At 45.2% G+C, this 23,443-nt stretch overlaps 2 protein-coding genes across 2 annotated transcripts in view; one reads left to right on the top strand and one right to left on the bottom strand.

The window, feature by feature from the left end:
- The window catches only part of PPM1G (protein phosphatase, Mg2+/Mn2+ dependent 1G), a 28,172-nt gene extending 15,880 nt beyond the window's left edge, over nt 1-12,292 (bottom strand). The window contains 1 exon segment of the mRNA NM_001246455.1: nt 12,135-12,292. Within this exon segment, the coding sequence (NP_001233384.1) occupies nt 12,135-12,254 (120 nt within the window). The 5' untranslated portion in view covers nt 12,255-12,292.
- A 104-nt stretch (nt 12,293-12,396) lies between these two features.
- NRBP1 (nuclear receptor binding protein 1) overlaps nt 12,397-23,443 on the top strand; it is a 32,621-nt gene continuing 21,574 nt past the window's right edge. Inside the window, exon 1 of the mRNA XM_054677105.1 lies at nt 12,397-12,872. The gene's annotated coding sequence lies outside the window, so the exon portion shown is untranslated. The remainder of the gene's footprint in view (nt 12,873-23,443) is intronic.

Raw genomic sequence — 23,443 nt, 5'->3', positions numbered from 1 at the left:
CAAAGTGCTGGGATTACAGGCGTGAGCCACCACGCCCAGCCACAATGAAAATTTTTAAAGAAAAAAAAGCCAAAAACTTCCCACAAAGAAGAGCCCAGGCTCAGATGCCTTTATTTGTGAATTCTACCAAACATTTACAGAAAAATTAATACCAATGATTCACAAACTCTCCCATCACATAGAAAAGAAGGCAACACTTCCCAATTCATTCTATGAGGCCAGCATTACCCTGATTCTAAAACCAGACAAAGACATCACAAGAAACTACAGACCAATATCTCTTATGAATATAGACACAAAAATCCTCAACAAAATAGTAGCAAACTAAATCCAGCACCATATAAAAGGATAATACACATTGATCAAATAAGACTTATACACCAAAAAAATGCAAGGTTGGTTTAACATTCAAAAAAATCACTTAATGCAATATAGCGTATCGGTAGACTAAAGAACAAAACCCTATGATCATCTCAATAGGTATTATAAAGGCACTTGACAAAATTCAGTGCTCATTAATGATAAAAAGACTCAATGCCAGTCTGGGCAACATAGTAAGACCCTGTCTCTATAAAAAATTTTAAAAAATTAGCCCAGTATGGTGGTGCATGCATGTAATCCCAGCTACTAAGAAGGCTGAGGCAGGCGGATCTCTTGAACCTAGGAGTTCAAGGCTGCAGTGAGCTATGATTGAGCCACTGTGCTACAGCCTGAGGGACAGAGCAAGACTGTCTCTAAAAAAGTAATATAAAATAGACTCAACAACCTAGGAATAAAAGGGAACTTCCTAAACCTGATAGAGTACATCTATGAAAAACTCAGTCAGCCGGGCACGGTGGCTCATGCCTGTAATACTCCCCCAGTTGATCTACAGATTCTGCATAACCCCTATAGAAACCCAGGTGCCTTTTGTGCAGAAATTGACAAATTAATCCTAAAATTTAGATGAAAAATAAATTTTAAAAACATTTCAAAACGTACTAAAAAGCTACAGTAACCAAGATAGTGTATTACTGGCATAGGGACATGTAGACCAATGAAATGGACTTGAGAGTTCAGAAATAAAACCCTCACATTTACGGTCAATTTATCTCTGACAATGATGCCAAGATAATTCAATGGGGGAAAAGAACAGTGGTTTAAACAAATAGTGCTGGGACAACTTGATATCCACACACAAAAGAATGAAGTTGGATCACTCCCTCATACCATTCACAAAAATTCACTCAAAATGGATCACAGAAACAGCTAAAACTATAAAACTCTTAGAAGAAGACCTAAGAGAAAATTCTCGTGACTTTGGGTTAGGCAAAGCTTCTTAACAAAAACAAACAAACAAAATAGACAAATTGGACTTTATCAAAAGTAAAAACTTTTGTTTCAAAAGACACCGTCAAGAAAGCAAAAAGAGGCTGAGTGTGGTGGCTCACGTCTGTAATCCTAGCACTCTGGGAGGCCCAGGCGGACGGATCACGAGGTCAAGAGATCGAGACTATCCTGGCCAACATGGTGAAACCCCGTCTCTACTAAAAATACAAAAATTAGCTGCGCATGGTGGCATGTGCCTATAGTCCTAGCTACTCGGGAGGCTGAGGCAGGAGAATGGCTTGAACCCGGGAGGCAGAGGTTGCAGTGAGCCGAGATCATGCCACTGCACTCCAGCCTGGCAACAGAGCAAGACTCCGTCTCAAAAAAAAAAAAAAAAAAGAAAGCAAGCAAGCAAAAACAAACAGGGTGTAGTGGCTCATGACTGTAATCCCAGCACTTTGGGAGGCTGAGGCGGGCAGATCACCTGAGGTCAGTAGTTCAAGACCAGCCTGGCCAACATGGTGAAACCCGGTCTCTACTAAAAATAAAAAATTAGCTGGGAGTGGTGGCACACACCTGGGTCCCAGCTACTCAGGAGGCTGAAGCAGGATAGCTTGAACCCAGGAGGCAGAGGTTGCAGTGAACCAAGATCGCGCCACTCCATTCCAGCCTGGGTGGTCAGAGCAAGACTGTCCCCCGACCAAAACAACAACAATAAAAACAAAACAAAAAAAGAAAGCAAAAGTCCACAAAAATTGGAGAAAATATTTGCAAATCATATATCTAACAAACTTGTATCCAAAACATATAAAGAACTCTTACACATCAAAAGACAAAAAGACAATCCAATTAAAAATGGACAAAGGCTTTGAACAGACATTTCTCCAAAGAAGATACACAAATGTCCAATAAGCACATAAAAGATGTTCAAACATAAGGCCTGGCATGGTGGCTCTAGCCTGTAATCCAGCACTTTGGGAGGCCCAGGGAGGCGGATCCTTTGAGGTCAGGAGTTCGACACCAGCCTGAACAACATGGTAATGCCCTGTCTCTACTAGAAATACAAAAAATTAGCTGGGTGTGGTGGCATGTGCCTGTAATCCCAGCTGCTAGGGAGGCTGAGGCAGGAGAATCGCTTGAACCTGGACAGAGTGAGATTCTGTCTCAAACAAAAAGTTCAAACATCATTAGCCATTTAGCCATCAGAGAAATACAAATCAAAACTACAATGAGATACCATCTCACACCCACCATTAGTTATTATAAAAAAGGTGGATAAGTGTAGTGAAGATGTGAAGGAACTGGCATCCTCATATATTGCTGGCAGGAATGTAAGACGGTACAGCCACTTTGGAAAACAGTTTAGCAGTTTCTCAAAATGTTAAACACGTAGTTACCATATGACCCAGCACTTCCACTCTTTGGTATATAACCAAGAGATATGAGGACATATTTCCACACAAAAATTTGTACATAGTATCACTATTTATAATAGCAAAAAAAAAAAAAAAAGTGGAAATCCAAAATGTCTATCAACTAATGAATGGATAAACAAAATGTGACAAATCCATACCATGGAATATTATTCAACCATAAAAAAGAACGAAACACTGATTGATTGATTCATGACACAACATTGATGACCCTTAAAAATATTATACTTGGCTGGGCGTGGTGGTTCATGCCTGTAATCCCAGCACTTTGGGAGGCCGAGGCAGGCGGATTGCCTGAGCTCAGGAGTTCGAGACCGCCCTGGGCAACACAGCAAAATCTCGTCCCTACTAAAATACACACAAAAAATTTAGCCGGGTGTGATGGTGGGTACCTGTAGTCCCAGCTACTCGGGAGGCTGAGGCAGGAGAATTGCTTTAACCCAGAAGGTGGAGGTTGCAGTGAGCTGAGATCGCATCACTGCACTCCAGCCTGGGCGACAGAGGGAGACCCTGTCCCCAAAAATAAAAAATTAAAATTAAAAGTAAAAAATTATGCTTAGGCACAACTATGATACATCAACTGAAAAATATCAGGCTGGGTGTGGTGACTCATGCCTGTAATTCCAGCACTGTGGGAGGCTGAGGTGAAAAGATTCCTTGAGGCCAGGGGTTCAAGACCAGCCTGGACAACACAGTAAGACCCTGTCTCCATGAAAATAAATGAATAAACAACAATAATTAAAACTGACCTCCTGAAGATAAGAAAAAGAGTTAACTAGGAGATAAGAGAAAATTCAAGAATTGTTAAGTCATTAATTTGAGATGGAGTTCTGGGTCTTTTGCTTCCCTTCCATCAACTAAGTGAGGAAGGTTCCAACAGAAACAAATGGGAGTGCCTAAAAGAAAACTAGCATCTCTTTCCTGGTTACACAGGCAACAGACTTGGTGATCTGCCTGAGCTCTGTCTATCTGAACAGAAGGAGAGAATTTTAAAAAGTGCCCACTGGAGCCTGAACCATCCTGCTGGTATCCATCCAAAGGAGTCCAGCAGTATGAGGTCAAGGATACACAGCAGGTGGTAAAAGCCACAGAAAAGTCTAAAAACCAAAAGTGGAGATCAAGTCCCTCTGGGCCAGGCCTGGCTATTGCTGCAAACACAGAGATGGTGAGTGATAACTGGATATGAGACTGGAGTTTTAAAGAGAATTCTGATTCTATTAAGCTCTGTAAAATAAAACCTGCAAGGCACTGATCTAGAAAGAAGCAAAAGAACCCTGGGTCAGCAAAATACTTATTCTTAAATCTACTACAACAATGTATGTGTGATTTTTTTAAAAAGAAACTTACAGGCAAAGCTGAGGGGTAGAGGGAATACTTGGGGTGGAGAGTAATTTACTCTTCCAGGGGCCAACAGGCTTTAAAGTCAATTTCAAAAATACACATGCTTAGTAAAAGCATCCAGATATAAAAGGTAGTGTATTTAGAATTCCATTTATAAAATGTTCAGAATAGGCAAATTCATAGAGGTCATGTAAATTAGTGGATGCCAGGGGTTAGTGGACGGAAGATAGGGAGTGACTGGTAAAGAGTACAGGGTTTCTTTTTGGGGTTCTAAAACTGATTGTGGTGACAGCTGTACAACTCTGTTTGAATACACTACAAAACAGGCAGGCACGGTGGCTCATGCCTGTAATCCCAGCACTTTGGGAGGCTGAGGCAGGCAGATCACTTGAGGCCAGGAGTTCGAGACCAGCCTGGGCAACATGGTGAAACCCTGTTTCTACTGAAAATATAAAAATTAGCTGGGTGTGGTGGCGTGAGCCTGTAGTTCCAGCTACTCAGGATGCTGAGGCAAGAGAATTCGCTTGAACCTGGGAGGTGGAGGTTGCAGTGAGCTGAGGCTGCGTCACTGCACTCCAGCCTGGGTAACAGAGCAAGACCCTGTCTCGAAAAAAGAAAAAAAGAAGAAAAAAAAGAAAATATACTAAAAGCCACTGAATTATACCCTTAAAATGAATGAATTATACCCTTAAACCCACTGAATTATACTCTTAAAGTGAGTTCATATACTGTATGGTATATGAACCATATATGGTATGAACCATACAGTATATGAACTCTATCTCAATAAAGCTGATTAAAAAGGAACCTGTAAGAAATAAATAAAATAAAAAGGAACCTGTATACACATTTTCAAATACTAAATATGATTAAAAGGTGTTGTTTTTCTGCTAGCATTGGGTCAAAAAGGAAAAAAAAGTTGATATACTTCATCTCTGAACTAGATCTAGAAAGAAACAAAAACTACACTGAAATCATACTCTGTCTACAAAATGTCATTAAACATCTTAAGTTCAGTTCTAAAGATTTGTGTTTCCAGATAATACAATGTCAAGAACTACTGATCAGACCTGTATAAATTTCTATGTTCAAATTCAAGCCCTTACCTCTCAAAATTCAATTCTAAGACTAATAACCCAATAGAAGATTAGAGGTAGGGAAACAGTAGTAACAACTGCTAAGGAATCAGACAATAGAACCTTGTGTAAAATATCCTCGAAATCTTGAGGAATACGTTCTGATTGTATTTTCCAGTTGCTTGAGAACTTATAAGGGAATGGTATAAAATATAAAATAATTTCTAGACCAGGCATGGTGGCTCACACCTGTAATCCCAGCACTTTGGGAGGCCGATGTGGGTGGATCACGAGGTCAGGAATCGAGACCATCCTGGCTAACATGGTGAAACCCCGCCTCTACTAAAAACACACACAAAAAATTAGCCGGGCGTGGTGGCGGGCGCCTGTAGTCCAGCTACGCGGGAGGCTGAGGCGGGAGAATGGCATGAACCCGGGAGGCGGAGCTTGCAGTAGCTGAGATCGCGCCACTGCACTCCAGCCTGGGTGACAGTGTGAGACTCCATCTCAATAAATCAATAAATAAATAAATAAATAAAATAAACATAAATAAAATTCCTCAGCCTGGGCAACATTGCAAGGCCCTATCTCTACAAAAAAAAACTTTAAAAAAAAAAATTAGCCAGTCATGGTGGCATGTGCCTATATTAGGCTGAGGCTGGAAGACCCCTTGAGCCCAGAAGGCTATGCAGTGAGCTATGATCGAGCCACTGTAAAGGCAGATAAGTGTAGTGAGGATGTGAAGGAACCGGCACAAGAAATCCCATACTCCTTACCACTCAAGCATGGGCAAGAGTGAGATCCTGTCTCAAAATAAACACATAAATAATTTTAAAAATAAAAAGGCCGAGCACGGTGGCTCATGCCTGTAATTCCTGCACTTTGGGAGGCTGAGGCGGGCAGATCACTTGAGGCCAGAAGTTCAAGACCAGACTGGCCAGCATGGGAAAACCCCTTCTCTACTAAAAATACAAAAAAGTTAGCTGGGCATGGTGGCGAGTGCCTGTAATCCCAGCTACTTGGGAGGCTGGGGTAGGCAAATTGCTAGAACCCAGGAGGCGGAAGCTGCAGTGAGCCGAGATGGCACCATTGCACTCCAGCCTGGGCAACAAGAGCAAAACTCCAACTTAAAAAAATAAAAAGAAAATAGTTTCTCCATGCTCATGGGCATACATGTGATATAATTCTATACTAGCTTTGAACTGTGAATGGGTACTGCATGCTAATCAAATGCAAATAATGCGTTTTTATAAAAGTTGCTAACCACATTCTAGACAAAGAAATTCTGGCCAGGTGCAGTAGCTCATGCCTGTAATCCCAGCACTTTGGGAGGCGGAGGCGGGCGGATCACCTGAGGTCAGGAGTTCAAGACCTGCCTGACCAACACAGAGAAACCCCATCTCTACTAAAAATACAAAAAATAAGCCAAGTGTCGTGGCACATGCCTGTAATCCCAGCTACTCAGGAGGCTGAGGCCGGAAAATCACTTAAACAAAAAGGCCAGTGAGCCGAGATCACACCACTGCACTCCAGCCTGGGTGACAGAGACTCCGTCTAAAAAAAAAAAAAAGAGAGAGAGAGAGAAATTCTGACCTGGTTTAGTAAGTAAAAAGCGCTTTAAGCTATTGGCTATTGATATGAGATGCTAATCTGAAGATAAGAAAATAAATGTTTTTCAACCTTCAATGCCCTAAGGTAGAACCCCATAGCATACTTGTGATATTTCTTTTTATATTTTTTCCATTAATTTAATGACTGAAACTAATATGCAGGTATTTAAGAATTTTCTGCTCAATACTATCTTTATAGTCAATTCTAGATGACCCCTTGACCACTAATAAGACAGCTTCTACACAGCAATAAATAGCCAGCCTCCTCAAAATTATACTATAGATATTGACACTGCCTTTAATAAAAGGAAAATATGATTTATAGTACAAAAAATTCCTGGCCGGGCACGGTAGCTCACATCTGTAATCCCAGCACTTTGGGAGGCCGAGGCAGGTGGATCACAACGTCAGGAGTCTTGAGACCAGCCTGGCCAACATAGTGAAATCCCGTCTCCACTAAAAATACAAAAAAAATTAGCTGGCCTGGTGGCAGACTCCTATAATCCCAGCTATTTGGAAGGCTGAGGCAGGAGAATCACTTGAACCCAGGAGGCGGAGGTTTCAGTGAGCCAAGATCAAGCCACTACACTCCAGCCCGGGTGACAATGCGAGACTCCGTTTCAAAAAAAAAAAAATTCCTAACTCTCCATAGAAAGCAGTTTTGTCACTTCCAGAGAACCTCACAACCAAATATTAAATGTACTCTTGTCCCCTTAAGACTACATCAACTGATGGGCCAGGCATGGTGGCTCACGCCTGTAATGCCAGCACTTTGGGAGGCCGAGGCGGGCGGATTAAGAGGTCAGGAGTTGGAGACCAGCCCGGCCAACATAGTGAAACCCTGTCTCTATTAAAAATACAAAAAATTAGCCGGGCATGGTGGCAGGCGCCTGTAATCCCAGCTACTCGGGAAGCTGAGGCAGGAGAATCGCTTGAACTCAGGAGGCAGAGGTTGCAGTGAGCCAAGATCATGCCATTATACTCCAGCCTGGGCAACAGTGCAAGACTCCGTCTCGGAAAAAAAAAAAAAAGACTACATCAACTGAATCTATTTTCAAATTTGACTTCTTATTTAGCCAACAAAAACTCAAGGGCCTTACCTTATATATTTCTCAGGCACCCCTCCACAACCTCTTTTTTTTTTTTTTTTTTAAGATGGAGTCTCACCCTGTCGCCCAGGCTGGAGTGCAGTGGTGCAATCTCGGCTCACTGCAACCTCCGCCTCCCAGGTTCAAGCGATTCTCCTGCTTCAGCCTCTGGAGTAGCTGGGACTACAGGCGTGCGCCACCATGTCCAGCTAATTCTTGTATTTTAGAAGAGACAGGGTTTCACCATATTGGCCAGAATGATCTCGGTCTCTTGATCTCGTGATCCGCCCACCTCGGCCTCCCAAAGTGCTGGGATTACAGGCATGAGCCACCGTGCCCAGTGCCTACCTCTTAATCCCAAAGTACATACCTCATCCACTTTTTTCATGGAGAAAGGAGGAGGGAGAACATCAACTGTGGTGTTTTTTTTTGTTTGTTTTTTTGAGACGGAGTCTGTCACCCTGGCTAGAGTGCAGCGGTGAGATCTCGGCTCACTGGCCTTCCTATTCAAGCAATTCTCTGGCCTCTGGCTAATTTTTGTATTTTCAGTAGAGACGGGGTTTCACCATGTTGACTAGGCTGGTCTCGAACTGCCCTCAGGTGATCTGCCCCCCTCGGCCTCCCAAACTGCTGGGATTACAGGCGTAAGCTGACACCACTGGCCTGTGGTATTTTGATTACCTTTTCTCAAAACACCCTGGTTGCTGGGCATGGTGGCTCACAGCATTTTGGGAGGCGGAGGCGGGCCGATCACCTGAGGTCAGAAGTTCGAGACCAGCCTGACCAACATGGAGAGACCCCATCTCTACTAAAAATACAAAATCAGCCAGGCGTGGTGGCACATGCCTGTAATCCCAGCTACTCAGGAGGCTGAGGCAGGAGAATCGCTTGAACCCGGGAGGCGGAGGTTGCAGTGAGCCGAGATCATGCCATTGTACTCCAGCCTGGGCAACAAGATAGAAACTCCGTCTCAAAAACAAAACAAAACAAAACAAACAACAACAACACCCTGGTCACACAGGAAGAGAAGCTTGAAACAGGCAGAAAGTAAAAATGCCAGCTATTGATGATTGCCATTTTTGTCTCAAGAGTCCTCTCTATGGCTAAATCTATCTATCAGTCAGCATGTCAACAACCTTTAGTGGTATGATAACCTTACCTCAAATGAAGCATTAGGACCAAGGAAATAGGGTAAATAAACTTTATTAATTTTTGGATTAAGCCCTAAAGCTTCACAGGAATGGGAGTACTTTATATTTTCTGGAAAGATAAGATTCAGGGAAGAGGCTAGAACTCATAGTTACTTTCTTGCAATAGCAAAGAAACTATGCTACACTTTGAAGAGAAAAAAAAGCCAGAAGGAACACTATCAGTGAAGCAGAATAGGATCCCAAACAATACTCTTCAAGAGGATTTGATTAGGCATATTTAACTATTGATTAGGCATATTTATTCAAACAAGGGCAACTTCAGAAACAGCACATTAGCAAGATTTTAATACCCTAAGCAGTTATCTCTCAGGAGGAAGATTAGGATGTAAGGAATAGTCTAGTAAGATCTCTACACACTAAACCGTCCCTGACAAAAAAATCATTTTCTAATTGAGGAGAAACCAAAAATAAAGGGAAATGCCCTACAGAGAAGCAGCAAATAGTATGGAATCACTGGGCAAACCAACGTGAAACACTGAGTAGCCAAGCAACTCAATCCGTAAGTAAAAGTAGAAAGAAGGGTACCAAAGAAATGAAAAAGCAACAGCAGAGAAGTGAAAAATATTAAATGAGAAACCTGGAAGAAACGTTTTACTGCGAGATGGAATATTCACCTCAAATCTCACAACGTTAACAGAAAATGCCATGGAAATGGAACTTCTTGACTACCTACTTTACAAAAAGACTTTCCTATGAAACTATATCCAAATTTATTTATTTATTCTTTTTTTTTTTTTTTTTTGAGACAGTGTCTCACTCTGTCGCCCAGGCTGGAGTACAGTGGCACCATCTTGGCTCACTGCAACCTCCGCCTCTGGGATTCAAGCGATTCTCCTGCCTCAGCCTTCCAAGTAGCTATGATTATAGGCACGCACCACCACATTCAGCTAATTTTTTGTATTTTAATAAAGACGGGGTTTCTTCATGTTGTCCAGGCTGGTCTCGAACTCCTAAGCTCAGGCAATCCGCCCGCCGCAGCCTCCCAAAGTGTTAGGATTACAGGCGTGAGCCACCACGCCTGGCCTATTCATTTATTTTTTGAGACAGCGTCTCGCACTGTCGCCCAGATTGGAGTGCAGAGGGGCAATCTTGGCTCAATGAAGGAGGCTCTGCCTCTCAGGCTCAAAGTGATTTTCTATCTCAGCCTCCCAAGTAACTGGGACTACAGGTGGGTGCCACCATGCCCAGCTAATTTTTTTGTATTTTTTGTAGAGACAGGGTTTTTGCCATGTTGCCCAGGCTGGTCTCGAACTCCTGAGCTCAGGTGATCTGCCTGCCTCAGCCTCCCAAAATGCTGGGATTACAGACGTGAGCCACTGCGCCCAGCCTAGATATTTCTAATAGACAATTACATCTACCAAATAGTTATACTGTGTATGGTGGTGAAATATGAATGCTATGCTTCAGTTTGACACAGATGATTAACAATGTCTAGTGTCTTCAACGATCTGATCCTACAAATTCTTTCCACCAAAACAGTGTCCTAACCTTTCTGGGCCTCAATTTCTTAGCTATAAAATGTGGGAGCCGCAGGGTGTGGTGGTTCATGCCTGTAATCCTAGCACTTTGGGAGATCGAGGCAGGCAGATCACCTAAGTCAGGAGTTCAACACCAGCCTGACCCACAGGAAGAAACCCTGTCTCTACTAAAAATACAAAATAAGCCAGGCGTGGTGGCACATGCCTGTAATCCCAACTACTGGGGAGGCTGAGGCAGGAGAATTGCTCGAACCTGGGAGCCGGAGGTTGCGGTGAGCCGAGATCGCGCCATTGCATTCCAGCCTGGGCAACAAGAGCGAAATTCTGTCTCAAAAAAAAAAAAAAAAAAAAAAAAAAAAAAAAAAAGGAGCCAAAGCAGATGAGATGAACTATAGGATCCACTCCAATCTTGAAATTTTATACCTAATTATAAAATTGTTATTAAGGTCAGTTATGAATATAAAATTTGAATCGGAAAACAAAACATTTAAGTTCATACTGTCATTCCAGAGCTAACCACAGGGAGGAGCGAGGGATCTGAAACAATTCCCAAGGGAGACAGTATTTCGCTGTTACCTGAAGCCCACCCGGTAGGTGGAGAAACACAATACCAGACCCTTTTGCCTAGACTTCAGAATGCTCTTCACAAAGACACGGTTAACCCGTCTTCCTCCCTTTCATCCCTACCGCAGTTTTCCCTCTTCTCTTTTGTAGTTTCACATCAAGTTTTACCTAATACTACTACTTTCCCCCCAATATTTTTCCTTTCCCCTTTTGTCCAGAGTAAAATTTTCTAGAAAAGCCCTTTGTAGGTAGGTTGTAATGAAAAAAATTGATGAAATGACTTACAATCAAAGAAACTATAAACTACAATTACAGGCAAATGAGAATTACTGATTAAGTTTTAGAGAAATCCTAAGAGAGAAAGAAAACGAAGCATAATAAAAAGGAAAATCTAGGGACTGACATAATTCAAGTTTTCCGAAGTTAGTAAAAGGCCCTGAAAAGAGTGCAAATGAGTGACAACTCCTGGAGGTCGGGTCCAGCCTCTGAAATTAACATGCAAGAGCCCAAGGCCAGGCAACCAAAATGTGAAACAGACTCTGCCCGGGGTTCCTTTCACTGTCAAACTCCTAGCCAAAAGAGGCTTCCCACATCACATATTTTAAATATTAAAATTTAAAAAGTTATTCATATCTATTCACCTCTCCCTTGAAAAACAAATGAATAAATAGCCCCTATTTGCGTCTTTACTCCCACACTAAACCTCACACCGTTGATGAGCCTGGAGGGCTAGGTTGGCACGAGAGGATGGCGCCAAAGCTCGGGGAGAGGGCGGTCAGTGGGCGGAAGGTGCCTCTTCCCACATGGCCGAGCCCTCGCCGCCACTGGCCACCGGCACACGGTCCCCAAGCATCGGGAGCTCCCTCTCGGCCCTGACCCCGCGGTCTCTGTCGCCCCGCAAACGGCCGCTGCGGCCGCAGGCTCCCAATTGGGACCCTTCCCAGGGGAGGACCCCATCCCCCGCTCCCTTTCTCCGTCAGATTCCCGCCCCGCAGCGGCCAGCCTATTGGCCCCTGCCTCCTCACCTCCATGGAGACGCGCCAGCCTTGCATGGCGGAGAAGCCGTAGGGCAGCGGCAGGCGCGGGGCGCCGACCCCGTCCCCGGAGCACTTCACCGTGTTGGGCTGGGAGAGGTAGGCACCCATGGCGGCGGCTGGCCGGCGGCCTCAGGTGCAGGAAAGCTGGGCGCGACCCGTGCCGGAGCCGAAGCCCCGGGGGTGCGCGCGGCAGGAGCAGGCCCCGCGGCGCGACCGACGCAAGGTGCCGGTGAAAGGCGCGAGGCCGGCCAGGAGGCGGTAACGGGACGGGAGCTGTGAGGGAGCGGAAGCGGAAACGGCGCCGCTCCAGACCCCGCCCGGCCGGCGCGGCGGGGCCAGGCGCTGCGGGCAGTCATTTCCTTAGCAACTCGCCCCGCCCGCAGGGACAACGGCCCGCCCAACGGCCGCTCCCGCGAGACTAGCGCGACCACGCCCACCAACGGCCGCCGTCCTACTCCGCTGCCTCGCGCAGGTGGCAGGTCGCCTCTGGCAGCACCTCTTCCTTCGTTCCCAGTCCCCAGCCTCTTGGCGTTTTGTCTGACGCCTCTTTTGTGTCGGACTCGACGCTTTCAGCCCGTCCTCCAGTGTTTTCATCCCCCTCTCCCCAACATTGCACTCTCAGACTCCGCAAACCCCGCCCGATTTGGTTCAATTAAAGTTGACCAGTATTTGTTCCGAGCTTAGGAAGTACTTGGCCAGGCCCTGCGAGGCATATATGAGAAGAATGTGAGTCTTTTCTGAAAGCGAAGACCTCGATCTGTGATATAATTCGAGTTAATACAATGTAGAAATGTTTGGTACAGCCTATTCTGGGTGGGAAAAGCTCAAGGATGGGAGGAGGAGCTGTTTCTTGGAGGATTGAAAGGATGTAGGCTCTCAGAGAGGATGCCTCTGGATTGCATTATGCCACAGGAAAAGGGAATAATGTTATAAGGGTTGGAGGAGTGAGGGAAGAATGTGAACTGCATTTGGGGAGGATTTCTGAGGAAGCTGGCTGGACTCGGAGAATGATTGTAAGTGGTAATATTAACTAGCTAGCTTGATAAAAAGAAGCGCCAAGATGAGTGACTTGGACTTCATTGTCGTCCTGGTGTAACCTTTGGCATCGTTTGTCTAGTCTTTGTATGCAGTGTACATTGGAGGGAGAGAGTCTGGGGCACTGTTGTGTTGTTGTTTTTTGTTTGTTTTTGAGACAGAGTCTCGCTCTGTCGCCCAGGCTACAAGCTCCGCCTCCCGGGTTCACGCCATTCTCCTGCCTCAGCCTCCCGAGTAGCTGGGACTACAGGCGCCCGCCACCACGCCTGGCTAATTTTTTGTATTTTTAGTAGAGACGAGGTTTCACCGTGTTAGCCAGGATGGTCTCCATATCCTGACCTCGTGATCCTCCCGCCTCGGCCTCCCAAAGTGTTGGGATTACAGGCGTGAGCCACCGCACCCCGCCTACTATTGTTTTTTTTTTAAGACAGAGTTTCGCTCTTGTTGCCCAGGCTGCAGTGCAGTGGCGCTATCTTGGCTCACTGCAACCTCCGCCTCCCGGGTTCAAGCGATTCTCCTGCCTCAGCCTCCCGAGTAGCTAGGATTCCACGCCTGGCTAATTTTTGTATTTTTAGTAGAGACGGGGTTTCACCATGTTGGCCAGGCTGGTCTCGAACTCCTGACCTCGTGATCTACCCGCCTCAGCCTCCCAAAGTGCTGGGATTACAGGCGTGAGCCACCGCGCCTGGCCTGGGGCACTGCTACTAGTTAGAGAGCTCTTACTCTAAGCAGGAGATGAGAAGAGCTGGGAGTAAGGTGGTACCACGCAGGGTGGCAATGGGAATCCAGATGAAAGGACAAATTAGACAATAACAAATAAGACAGATTTGGTAATAAATTGCATTCAAGGGATGGAGAGAAAAGGAGAAATTCTCCAAACTGTGACAAAATTGATTCTTTTCGGCCGGGCACAGTGGCTCACACTTGTAATCCCAGCACTTTGGGAGGCCAAGGGGGGTGGTGGATCACTTGAGGCCAGAAGTTCGAGACCAGCCTGGCCAACATGTGAAACCCGTCTCTACTAAAAATACAAAAATTAGCCAGGCGTAGTGGTGCGCTCCTGTAATCCCAGCTACTTGGGAGGCTAAGGCAGGAGAATAGCTTGAACCCCAGAGGCGGAGGTTGCAGTGAACCAAGATGGCGCCACTGCACTCCACCCTGGGTGACAGAGCAACTCCGTCTCAAAAAAAAAAAAAGATTCTTTAAAAAGATAAAACTAATCATGGCTTCTTCATGCTCTTCAGATAGTCCAAATTCCTTATAGTTTACAAGACCCTTCATGCTAATCATCCAGATTCACGTATGCCTCTCTTTAACTCTCCATTTCTCCTACAACTCTGCTTCAGCAATGTGTTTGGGTGCATCTAAAGCCATGCTTTCTCTTACACTTTTACCCATGGAGCACACCTCTCCACACCCCTCTTGACCATCACTTTCTCCAGGAAATCTCTACTATCACTATACTAGTTTGGGTCCACACTTGTTTGTCTTTCCTGATAGAATATAAGCCTTTATGAAGGCAGAAGTTCCATTAAACTTACCATTGTGTTTTCCAGCATCCCTTGCAAAGTTGTATGTGCTGAATAATATTTAAATATTTGTTGAATGAATGAATAACACCAAGATTTTGACTCTGCATAACAAAATGTGGTGGAGCCATTAACAGAAAAAGGTGCAGTTTGAGGGGATGCTAGTTTTGGGGGGAAAACAGTGGTTCAGTTTAGGGTGACAACTAATATAAAAACATTGAAAATATTAGATTGGAGTTAAGCCATGAGAGTGGAAAAGATGTTAATTAGGCTTGCAGGTTGCCAGGAACCTAGATGAGATCTCTGACCAAAGCAGCGTAGAGGGAGCCTATAAAATTACTCAGCCTTGGTTGCAGTGAGCTGAGATGGTGTCACTGCACTCCAGCCTGGGCGACAGAGTGAGACCCTGTCTCAAAAAACAAACAAATGAACAAAACAGCAACAACAAAAATTACTCAGCCTCTTCTTTCTTCTCCTTCTGCTCCTCCTCTTCCTCCTTCTTCTAAGAAATGAGGTCTTGCTATGTTGCTGAGGCTGGTCTTGAACTTCTGGGCTCAAGCAATCCTTCCACTTTAGCCTCCCAAATAGCCAGGACCACAGACATGTGCCACTATGCCCGCCTTCTTTTTTTTCTTTCTTTCTTTCTTTTTTTTCTTTTTGGCCTTTGTTTTTTCCTAAGAATGGAATGTGACATTGTTTAAAGAGCATGAATTTTGCCACGTATTACCTATGAGATCTTTCACAAGTTACTTATTCCCTCTCAGGCTAAGTTCATCTGCAAGACAGACATACAGCATCTACTCTTCAAGACTGCTTTAAGGATAAGAGGAATTGAATGTAAAGTGCTGAGTTATCCATAAATGTTGTATATTATTCAACAAAAGACTGCTGTTTAAGTGTCCATACATACACGCTAAATATGGAATGGAAGCCACATTTAATTGTGTTCACAAAAAATAGGAGGTGGCCTGAAAATAAATGGGAAAAAAACAGACAAGAAAAAAAGTGGAAAAGAAAATATAACTCGAGGCTGGGCACAGTGGCTCACGCCCGTAATCCCAGCACTTTGGGAGGCTGAGGCAGGCGGATCACTTAAGGTCAATAGTCCGAGACCAGCCTGGCCAACATGGTGAAACCCTCTCTCTACTAAAAATACTATATAAACACACACACGCACACACACAATATGACTCAAGGAAAAAGTAACGCACTGGGAGAGCAATGATGTTACAGAGAGGGGAGATAGATACTAAGGGGGATCATGGAAAGAGGTGAAAAAGGAGAAAGAGTATGAAGATTATCCCCTCACCATCCTATTCCCCTCAAAGTCACTACAGTATATTTCCAATGACGTAAAGGTTTCATGCTTTGACTAGAAGGGAGAAAGAAAAAAATTTTTAAAAAAAGGCCGGGCGCAGTGGCTCATGCCTGTAATCCCAGCACTTTGGGAGGCCGAGGCGGGTGGATCACGAGGTCAGGAGATCGAGACCATCCTGGCTAACATGGTGAAGCCCTGTCTCTACTAAAAAATACAAAAAATTAGCCGGGCGTGATGGTGGGCGCCTGTAGTCCCAGCTATTCGGGAGGCTGAGGCAGGAGAATGGCATGAACCCAGGAGGCGGAGCTTGCAGTGAGCCGAGATCGCGCCACTGCACTCCAGCCTGGGCGACAGAGCAAGACTCTGTCTAAAAAAAAAACAAAAACAAAAAAAACACCCAAAACGCAATACTGTATTCATAGATCGATTGATAATGCTGAGTCTGTCTTTAAAGTATGAGCTGCAAAAATCTGGCTAATCAGACATGGTAATAGAGCCAGCTCCTGAACATGTACTTGAGGTGTTAGTCCACATGAAAAAAGGGTTTTTATGGCAGGCATGGTGGCTCACACATGTAATCCCAGCACTTTGAGAGACTGAGGTGGGTGGATCACCTGAGGTCAAGAGTTCAAGACCAGCTTGACCAGTATGGTGAAACCCCGTCTGGCCGGGCACGGTGGTTCACGCCTGTAATCCCGGCACTTTGGGAGGCTGAGGCGGGCAGATCACGAGGTCAGGAGTTCGAGATCAGCCTGACCAACGTGGTGAAACCCCGTCTCTACTAAAAATACAAAAATCAGCTGGGCGCGGTGACACACACCTGTAATCCCAACTACTTGGGAGGTTGGGGCAGGAGAATCGCTTCAACCCAGGAGGCAGAGGTTGCAGTGAGCTGAGATCGTGCCATGGCACTCCAGCCTGGGCAATAGAGCGAGACTTTGTCTCAGAAAAAAAAAAAGAAACCCTGTCTCTACTAGAACTACAAAATTAGCAGGGTATGGTGGCAACATGCCTGTAATTCCAGCTACTTGGGAGGCTGAGGCAGGAGAATCACTTGAACCTGGGAGGCAGAAGTTGCAGTGAGCCGAGATTGCGCCACTGCACCCCAGTCTGGGTGACAGTGCAAAACTCCGTCTCAAAAAAAAAAAAAAAGAAATTATGAACCCTGAGGCATGTAATTATAGATCTCTGGGAATGTTGCCAGCCTGGGAGACATTGCCTTAAAGGTTAAATGTGGATGGGCGTGGTGGCTCACACTTGTAACCCCAGCACTTTGGAAGGCTGAGGCGGCCGGATCATCCGAGGTCAGGAGTTCGACACCAGCCTGGGCAATATGGTGAAACTCTGCCTCTACTAAAAATACAAAAATTAGGTGGGCGTGGAGGCAGTCGCCTGTAATCCCAGCTACTTGGGAGGCTGAGGCAGGAGAATCGCTTGAACCTGGGAGGCGGAGGTTGCAGTGAGCTGAGATCGCGCCATTACACTCCAGCCTGGGCCACAGAGCAAGACTCCATCTCAAAAAAAATATATATATATATATATATAAAATGCTCTAACTTTAGAGTATAATGTGACATCAGTTCAATTGTAAATTTGAATGTGAACTGAAGATCACTCAAAAAAGTGTTAATCTAGATCATCCAAAATATGCCAATATGCTTGTATTTATATTGCATATTATAAATTTATGTTGTCTTCCTATGTTATCCAGGCTGGCCTCAAACTCCTGGGCTCAAGCAATCCTCCCACCTCAGCCTCCTGAGTAGGTGCATGCTGCTGTGCCTGGATCTCATTGTTTTTGACCCTTTCTTCATATACATGTGATTCATATACATCAATATTATACTATTCATGAAATGATACCTTTAAAAGCTAAGCAGTTTTGATACCGTATTCCTTCTTGGTTGTGATTAAAGGTGAAAGATTGATCCAGAGAGGAAAAAAATAATCTCAGGGACAAGATTTAGGGCTAAGAAAGAAGGAATTCAAATATTTTGAAGGTACTAAAAACGAAGAGGGAGAGTCTATTTCTGGGATTCTGGGCTAGTTCTTACTCCCCTTTATACTCATTAATTTATATATATTTTTTCTGTAGATGATAATATTTTGACTTTTTTTTTTTTTTGAGACAAAGTCTCACTCTGTCACCCAGGCTGGAGTGCAGTGGCGCGATCTCGGCTCACTGCAACCTCCGCCTCCCAGGTTCAAGTGATTCTCCTACCTCAGCCTCCCAAGTAGCTGTGACTACAGGTGTGTGCCACCACACCCATCTTTTTTTTTTGTAATTTTAGTGGAGGCAGGTTTTCATTGTGTTAGCCAGGATGGTCTGGATCTTCTGATCCTCGTGATCCGCCCACCTCGGCCTCCCAAAGTGTTGGGATTACAGGCGTGAGCCACGGTGCCGGGCCATATTTTGACATCTTTTCTTTTTTTTTTGAGTTGGAGTCTCGCTCTGTCGCTGAGGCTGGAGTGCAGTGGCACGATCTTGGCTCACTGCAACCTCCTCCTCTGGGTTCAACCAATTCTCCCTGCCTCAGCCTCCTGAGAAGCTGGAATTACAGGCGCCCGCCAACACGCCCGGCTAATTTTTGTATTTTTTAGTAGAGACTTGGTTTCACCATGTTGGCCAGGCTGGTCTTGAACTCCTGACCTCAGGTGATCCGCCTGCTTCGGCCTCCCAAAGAGCTGGGATTACAGGTGTAAGCCACTGCATCCGGCCCATATTTTGACATCTTATAAAATCCTTTCTGGCTGGGAGAGACTGCCCTTCCAATGCTAACCAATTAGAGATAGCAAAGGACTTTTTTTTTTTTTTTGAGATGGAGTCTTGCTCTGTCACACAGGCTGGAATGCAGTGGTGCCATCTTGGCTCGCTGCAACCTCCGCCTCCTGGGTTCAAGCAATTCTCATGCTTCGGCCTCCTGAGTAGCTGAGACTACAGGCACAGGCCACCACACCCGGCTAATTTTTGTATTTTTAGTAGAGACTGGAGTTTCACCATATTGTCCAGGCTGGTCTCAAACTCCTGACCTCAAGTGATCCACCTGCCTAGGCCTCCCAAAGTGCTGGGATTATAGGTGTGAGCCACCACACCCAGCCAAAACATTCCTTTGATACATAAACTGACCAGTCCAGCGCTATACCTCCCCTATCTGGCCTGTACATCACAAGAAGCAATATTCTTTTGCCTTAATCATCGCAGGCAATTAGGGACCATCCCTAAAGTTTACAGCCTGCAGGAGTTATTCAAACTAGCCAACCCTAAACTCTTTGCCCTGCCTTGCCTTACCCTTAGAAACCCCAACAAAAGTTCTGGCCTAGGCCAGGCGCAGTGGCTCACGCCTGTAATCCCAGCACTTTGGGAGGCCTAGGCGGGCGGATCACGAGGTCAGGAGTTCGAGACCAGCCTGGCCAACATGGCGAAACCCTGTCTCTACTAAAAATACAAAAAATTAGCCGGGCATGGTGGCGCACACTTGTAATCCCAGCTACTCAGGAGGCTGAGGCGGGAGAATTGCTTAAACCTGAGAGGCGGAGGTTGCAGTGAGCCAAGATCGTGCCACTGCACTCCAGCCTGGGTGACAGAGCGAGACTCTGCCTCAAAAAAAAAAAAGTTCTGGCCTAGGTTGGGCGCAGTGGCTCATCTTTGTAATCCCAACACTGTGGGAGGCCGAAGCACATGGATCACCTGAGGTCAGGAGTTTGAGAACAGCCTGACAAACATGGTGAAACCCTGTCTCTACTAAATACAGAAAAATAAGCCAGGTGTGGGGGCACATGCCTGTAATCCCAATTACTTAGGGGTCTGAGGCAGGAGAATCGCTTGAACCTGGGAGGCGGAGGTTGCAGTGAGCTGAGATTGTGTCATTGCACTCCATCTTGGGCAACAAAAGTGAGACAGAGAAAAAGTTCTGGTCTATACTTTCTCCTTGTTACTGTCTTCTGCTACCTGACCCAAACTTGGCATTTCCCCTGTGACCTTGTGTGGCATATAATGGCCCTCTTTCTAAAACCTGTGAGTGTAATAAATTTTGTTTTATTGTGCCTCTCCCGTGTCTCCTCTTGGCTGCACCTGACTGACCGTCCCCTAAAGGAACGCAGAACAAGTGCCCAATAAATGAAACTATTTTTTTAAGTCAAAAAAGTGTTATGTTTTACAGTTGTACTTTTCTATTTCTAGAAGGCAAGACATAAATTAATCTTGAAGCAATCTGCCTATACTCATGGAAATCACTAGAATGGGCCCTTTAGACACATATAAAAGAAATACCTATCTCTATCCTAAAGAAAGTCACAAAAGGACCATTAACCAAAATTCAGGTCTTTCAGACTGGTATGCTGGGGTTTATCTTTTTATTAATAATATAAATTGTGGGTTGGGTATGGTGGCTCACGCCCATAATCTTAACACTTTGGGAGGCTGAGGCGGGCGGATTGCCTCAGCTTAGGAGCTTGAGACCAGCCTGGGCAACATGGCGAAAACCATCTCTACTAAAAATACAAAAAAATTAGCTGGGCATGGTGGCGAGCGCCTGTAATGCCAGCTACTCCGGAGGCCAAGGCAGGAGAATCTCTTGAAACTGGGAGGCAGAGGTTGCAGTTAGCCGAGATCGTGCCACTACACTCCAGCCTGTGTGACAGAGCGAGACTGTCGCAAAAAATAAAATAAAATCAATTGTGACTGGGCTTGGTGGCTTATGCTTGTAATCCCAGCACTGTGGGAGGCTGAGGTAGAAGGATTGCTTGAGCCTGAGAGGTTGAGGCTGCAGTGAGGTGTGGTTGCACCAGTGCACTCCAACCTGGGTGACAGAGCAAGACCCTGTCTCAAAATAATAATAATAATAATTGTGTCTTTAGCAGGATTGTGTCCTTCCAGTGGGGGGTGGGGGGGCAGGGAGAGATCATATTTTCTTTTAAATAAGGATATAGAGTGAACTGTCTCTTAAAATCCTTATTTGTTCGGCCGGGTGCGGTGGCTCACGCCTGTAATCCTAGCACTTTGGAAGGCTGAGGCAGGCAGATCATGAGGTCAGGAGATCAATACCACCCTGGCTAACACAGAGAAACTCTGTCTCTACTAAAAATACAAAAATTAGCCAGGCGTGGCGGCGTGTGCCTGTAGTCCCAGCTGCTGGGGAGGCTGAGGCAGGAGAATGGCGTGAACCCGGGAGGCGGAGCTTGCAGTGAGCCAAGATTGCACCACTGCCCTCCAGCCTGGGAGACAGAGCCAGATTCCATTTCAAAAAAAAAAAAAAAAAAAATCCTTATTTGTTCTTAGGAGATCCATGTACGGGTTTTTTTTTTTTTAAATTTATTTATTTTTTGAGATGGAGTCTCACTGTGTTGCCCAGGCTGGAGTGCAATGGCGCAATCTTGGCTCACTGCAACCGCTGCCTCCCAGATTCAAGTGATTCTCCTGTCTCAGCCTCCCAAGTAGCTGGGACTATAGGCGCATGCCACCACGCCCAGATAATTTTTGTATTTTTACTAGAGACGGGGTTTTACCGTGTTGCCCAGGCTGGTCTCGAACTCCTGAGCTCAGGCATTCGCCTGCCTGGGCCTCCCAAAGTGTTAGGATTACAGGAGTGAGCCACTGTGCCTGGCCTCCCCATCTTTTAACTATATATGTATATCCCGAGTTTTTGTGCTGCCTTCTGTGTGAATTAACTTATTCTTTTGTTAGTCATACCAAACTTAGAGTTCTTTTTATTATTTTGTTTCTCTTAATACCAAACAAATCAGGCAAGGAATTTCTTTACTTGTTTTTGGCGAGATCTTTGTCACTCTCTCTCCAAACCTGCTCCAACAATTAACAAGTATCAGTGATCTGATTATCTCTCTAGTTTTCTCATTTATTTTCTGAAGAATGTTCTCCTTTTCATCCCTGAGAGGTCTGAGAAAAAAAAAGAAAAAAAGAAGAATTTCTCTCTGGAAAGTCTCCTCTCTTCCCTCCAAGACGTAATACATTTTATTTGTTTGTTTGTTTGTTTGTTTGTTTATTTGAGACAGAGTCTCACTCTGTCGCCCAGGCTGGAGGGCAGTGGCACGATCTTGGCTCACTGCAACCTCCGCCTCCCGGGTTCAAGTGATTCTACTGCCTCAGCCTCCTGAGTAGCTGAGATTACAGGCGCGTGCCATCACGCCTGGCTAATATTTGTATTTTTAGTAGAGATGGGGTTTCTCCATGTTGGCCAGGCTGGTCTCGAACTTCTGACCTCAAGTGATTCGCCCGCCTCGGCCTCCCAAAGCACTGGGATTACAGGCGTGAGCCACCGCGCCTAGACAATAAATTTTATTTTTTAAAAAAGATTAAATTTCAAACTGCAAAACTGGAGGTAAGGCAAAAGAAAGGAAACCCACACCCAGGTTCGAAATTTTCAACTATTACTGCTAAAAAGTGAGACATCTTCACAAAACTTGGAGTGGAAAACCATAGGTTTTATGGTCCAAGTTCCTGACTTCCAATACTGGAGAGTCTTCACTGGACTTTTCTTCACTTCCTTAACTGCTTGTTGAATTCCTATTTATCATTTAGAACGCAGCTCAGACAGATCAACTTTGTTCTTTGGGAAACCGTATGTATTAGTTTCCTATGACTGTTGTAACGCATTACCATAAACTTGGTGATATAAAGTGCCACACGTTTATTATTTTACAATTCCAGAGGACAGATATCTGAAATTAGTTTCGCTGGTATAAAGTTAAGGTGTTGGCAGCACTAGTGCCTTCTGGGGGATCTAGGGGAGAATCTGTTTCCTTGCCTTTTCTTTTTTTGAGACGGAGTCTCACTCTGTTGCCCAGACTGAGTGCAGTGGCGTGCGATCTTGGCTCACTGCAACCTCTGCCTCCCAGATTCAAGCGATTCTCCTGCCTCAGCTGCCCAAGTAGCTGGGATTACAGGTGCCCACCCAGCTAAGTTTCGTATTTTTAGTAGAGACGGGGTTTCACCATATTGGTCAGACTGGTTTTGAACTCCTGACCTCAGGTGATCCACCCACCTCGGCCTCCCAAAGTGCTAGGACTACAGGCATGAGCCACCGCATCCAGCTCCTTGCCTTTTCTAGCTTCTAGAGGCTGCCTGTATTCGTTGCCATCACTCCACCCTGCTTCTGTGGTCATATTTCCTTTTCTGTATTCATACCCTCCCTCTGCCTTCCTCTTACATGGATACTTGTGATCACATTTAGAGCCAACCGTGATAATCCAGGGTAATCTCCTGGATTATCAAAAATTTTAATTTAAGTCCCAGTGCAGTGGCTCATGCCTGTAATTTTGTAAAAATACAAAAATTAGCCGGGCATGCTGGCGGGTGCCCGTAATCCCAGCTACTCGGGAGGCTGAGGCAGAAGAATTGCTTGAACCTGGGAGGAGGAGGTTGCAGTGAGCCAAGATCGTGCCACTGCACTCCAGCCTGG

This window comes from Pan troglodytes, chromosome 12, assembly GCF_028858775.2.
Source record: "Pan troglodytes isolate AG18354 chromosome 12, NHGRI_mPanTro3-v2.0_pri, whole genome shotgun sequence".
Classification (NCBI taxonomy): Eukaryota; Metazoa; Chordata; class Mammalia; order Primates; family Hominidae; genus Pan; species Pan troglodytes.
The sequence above is the reverse complement of the archived record's forward strand: the minus strand, read 5'-3'. Positions and strand labels throughout refer to the sequence as shown.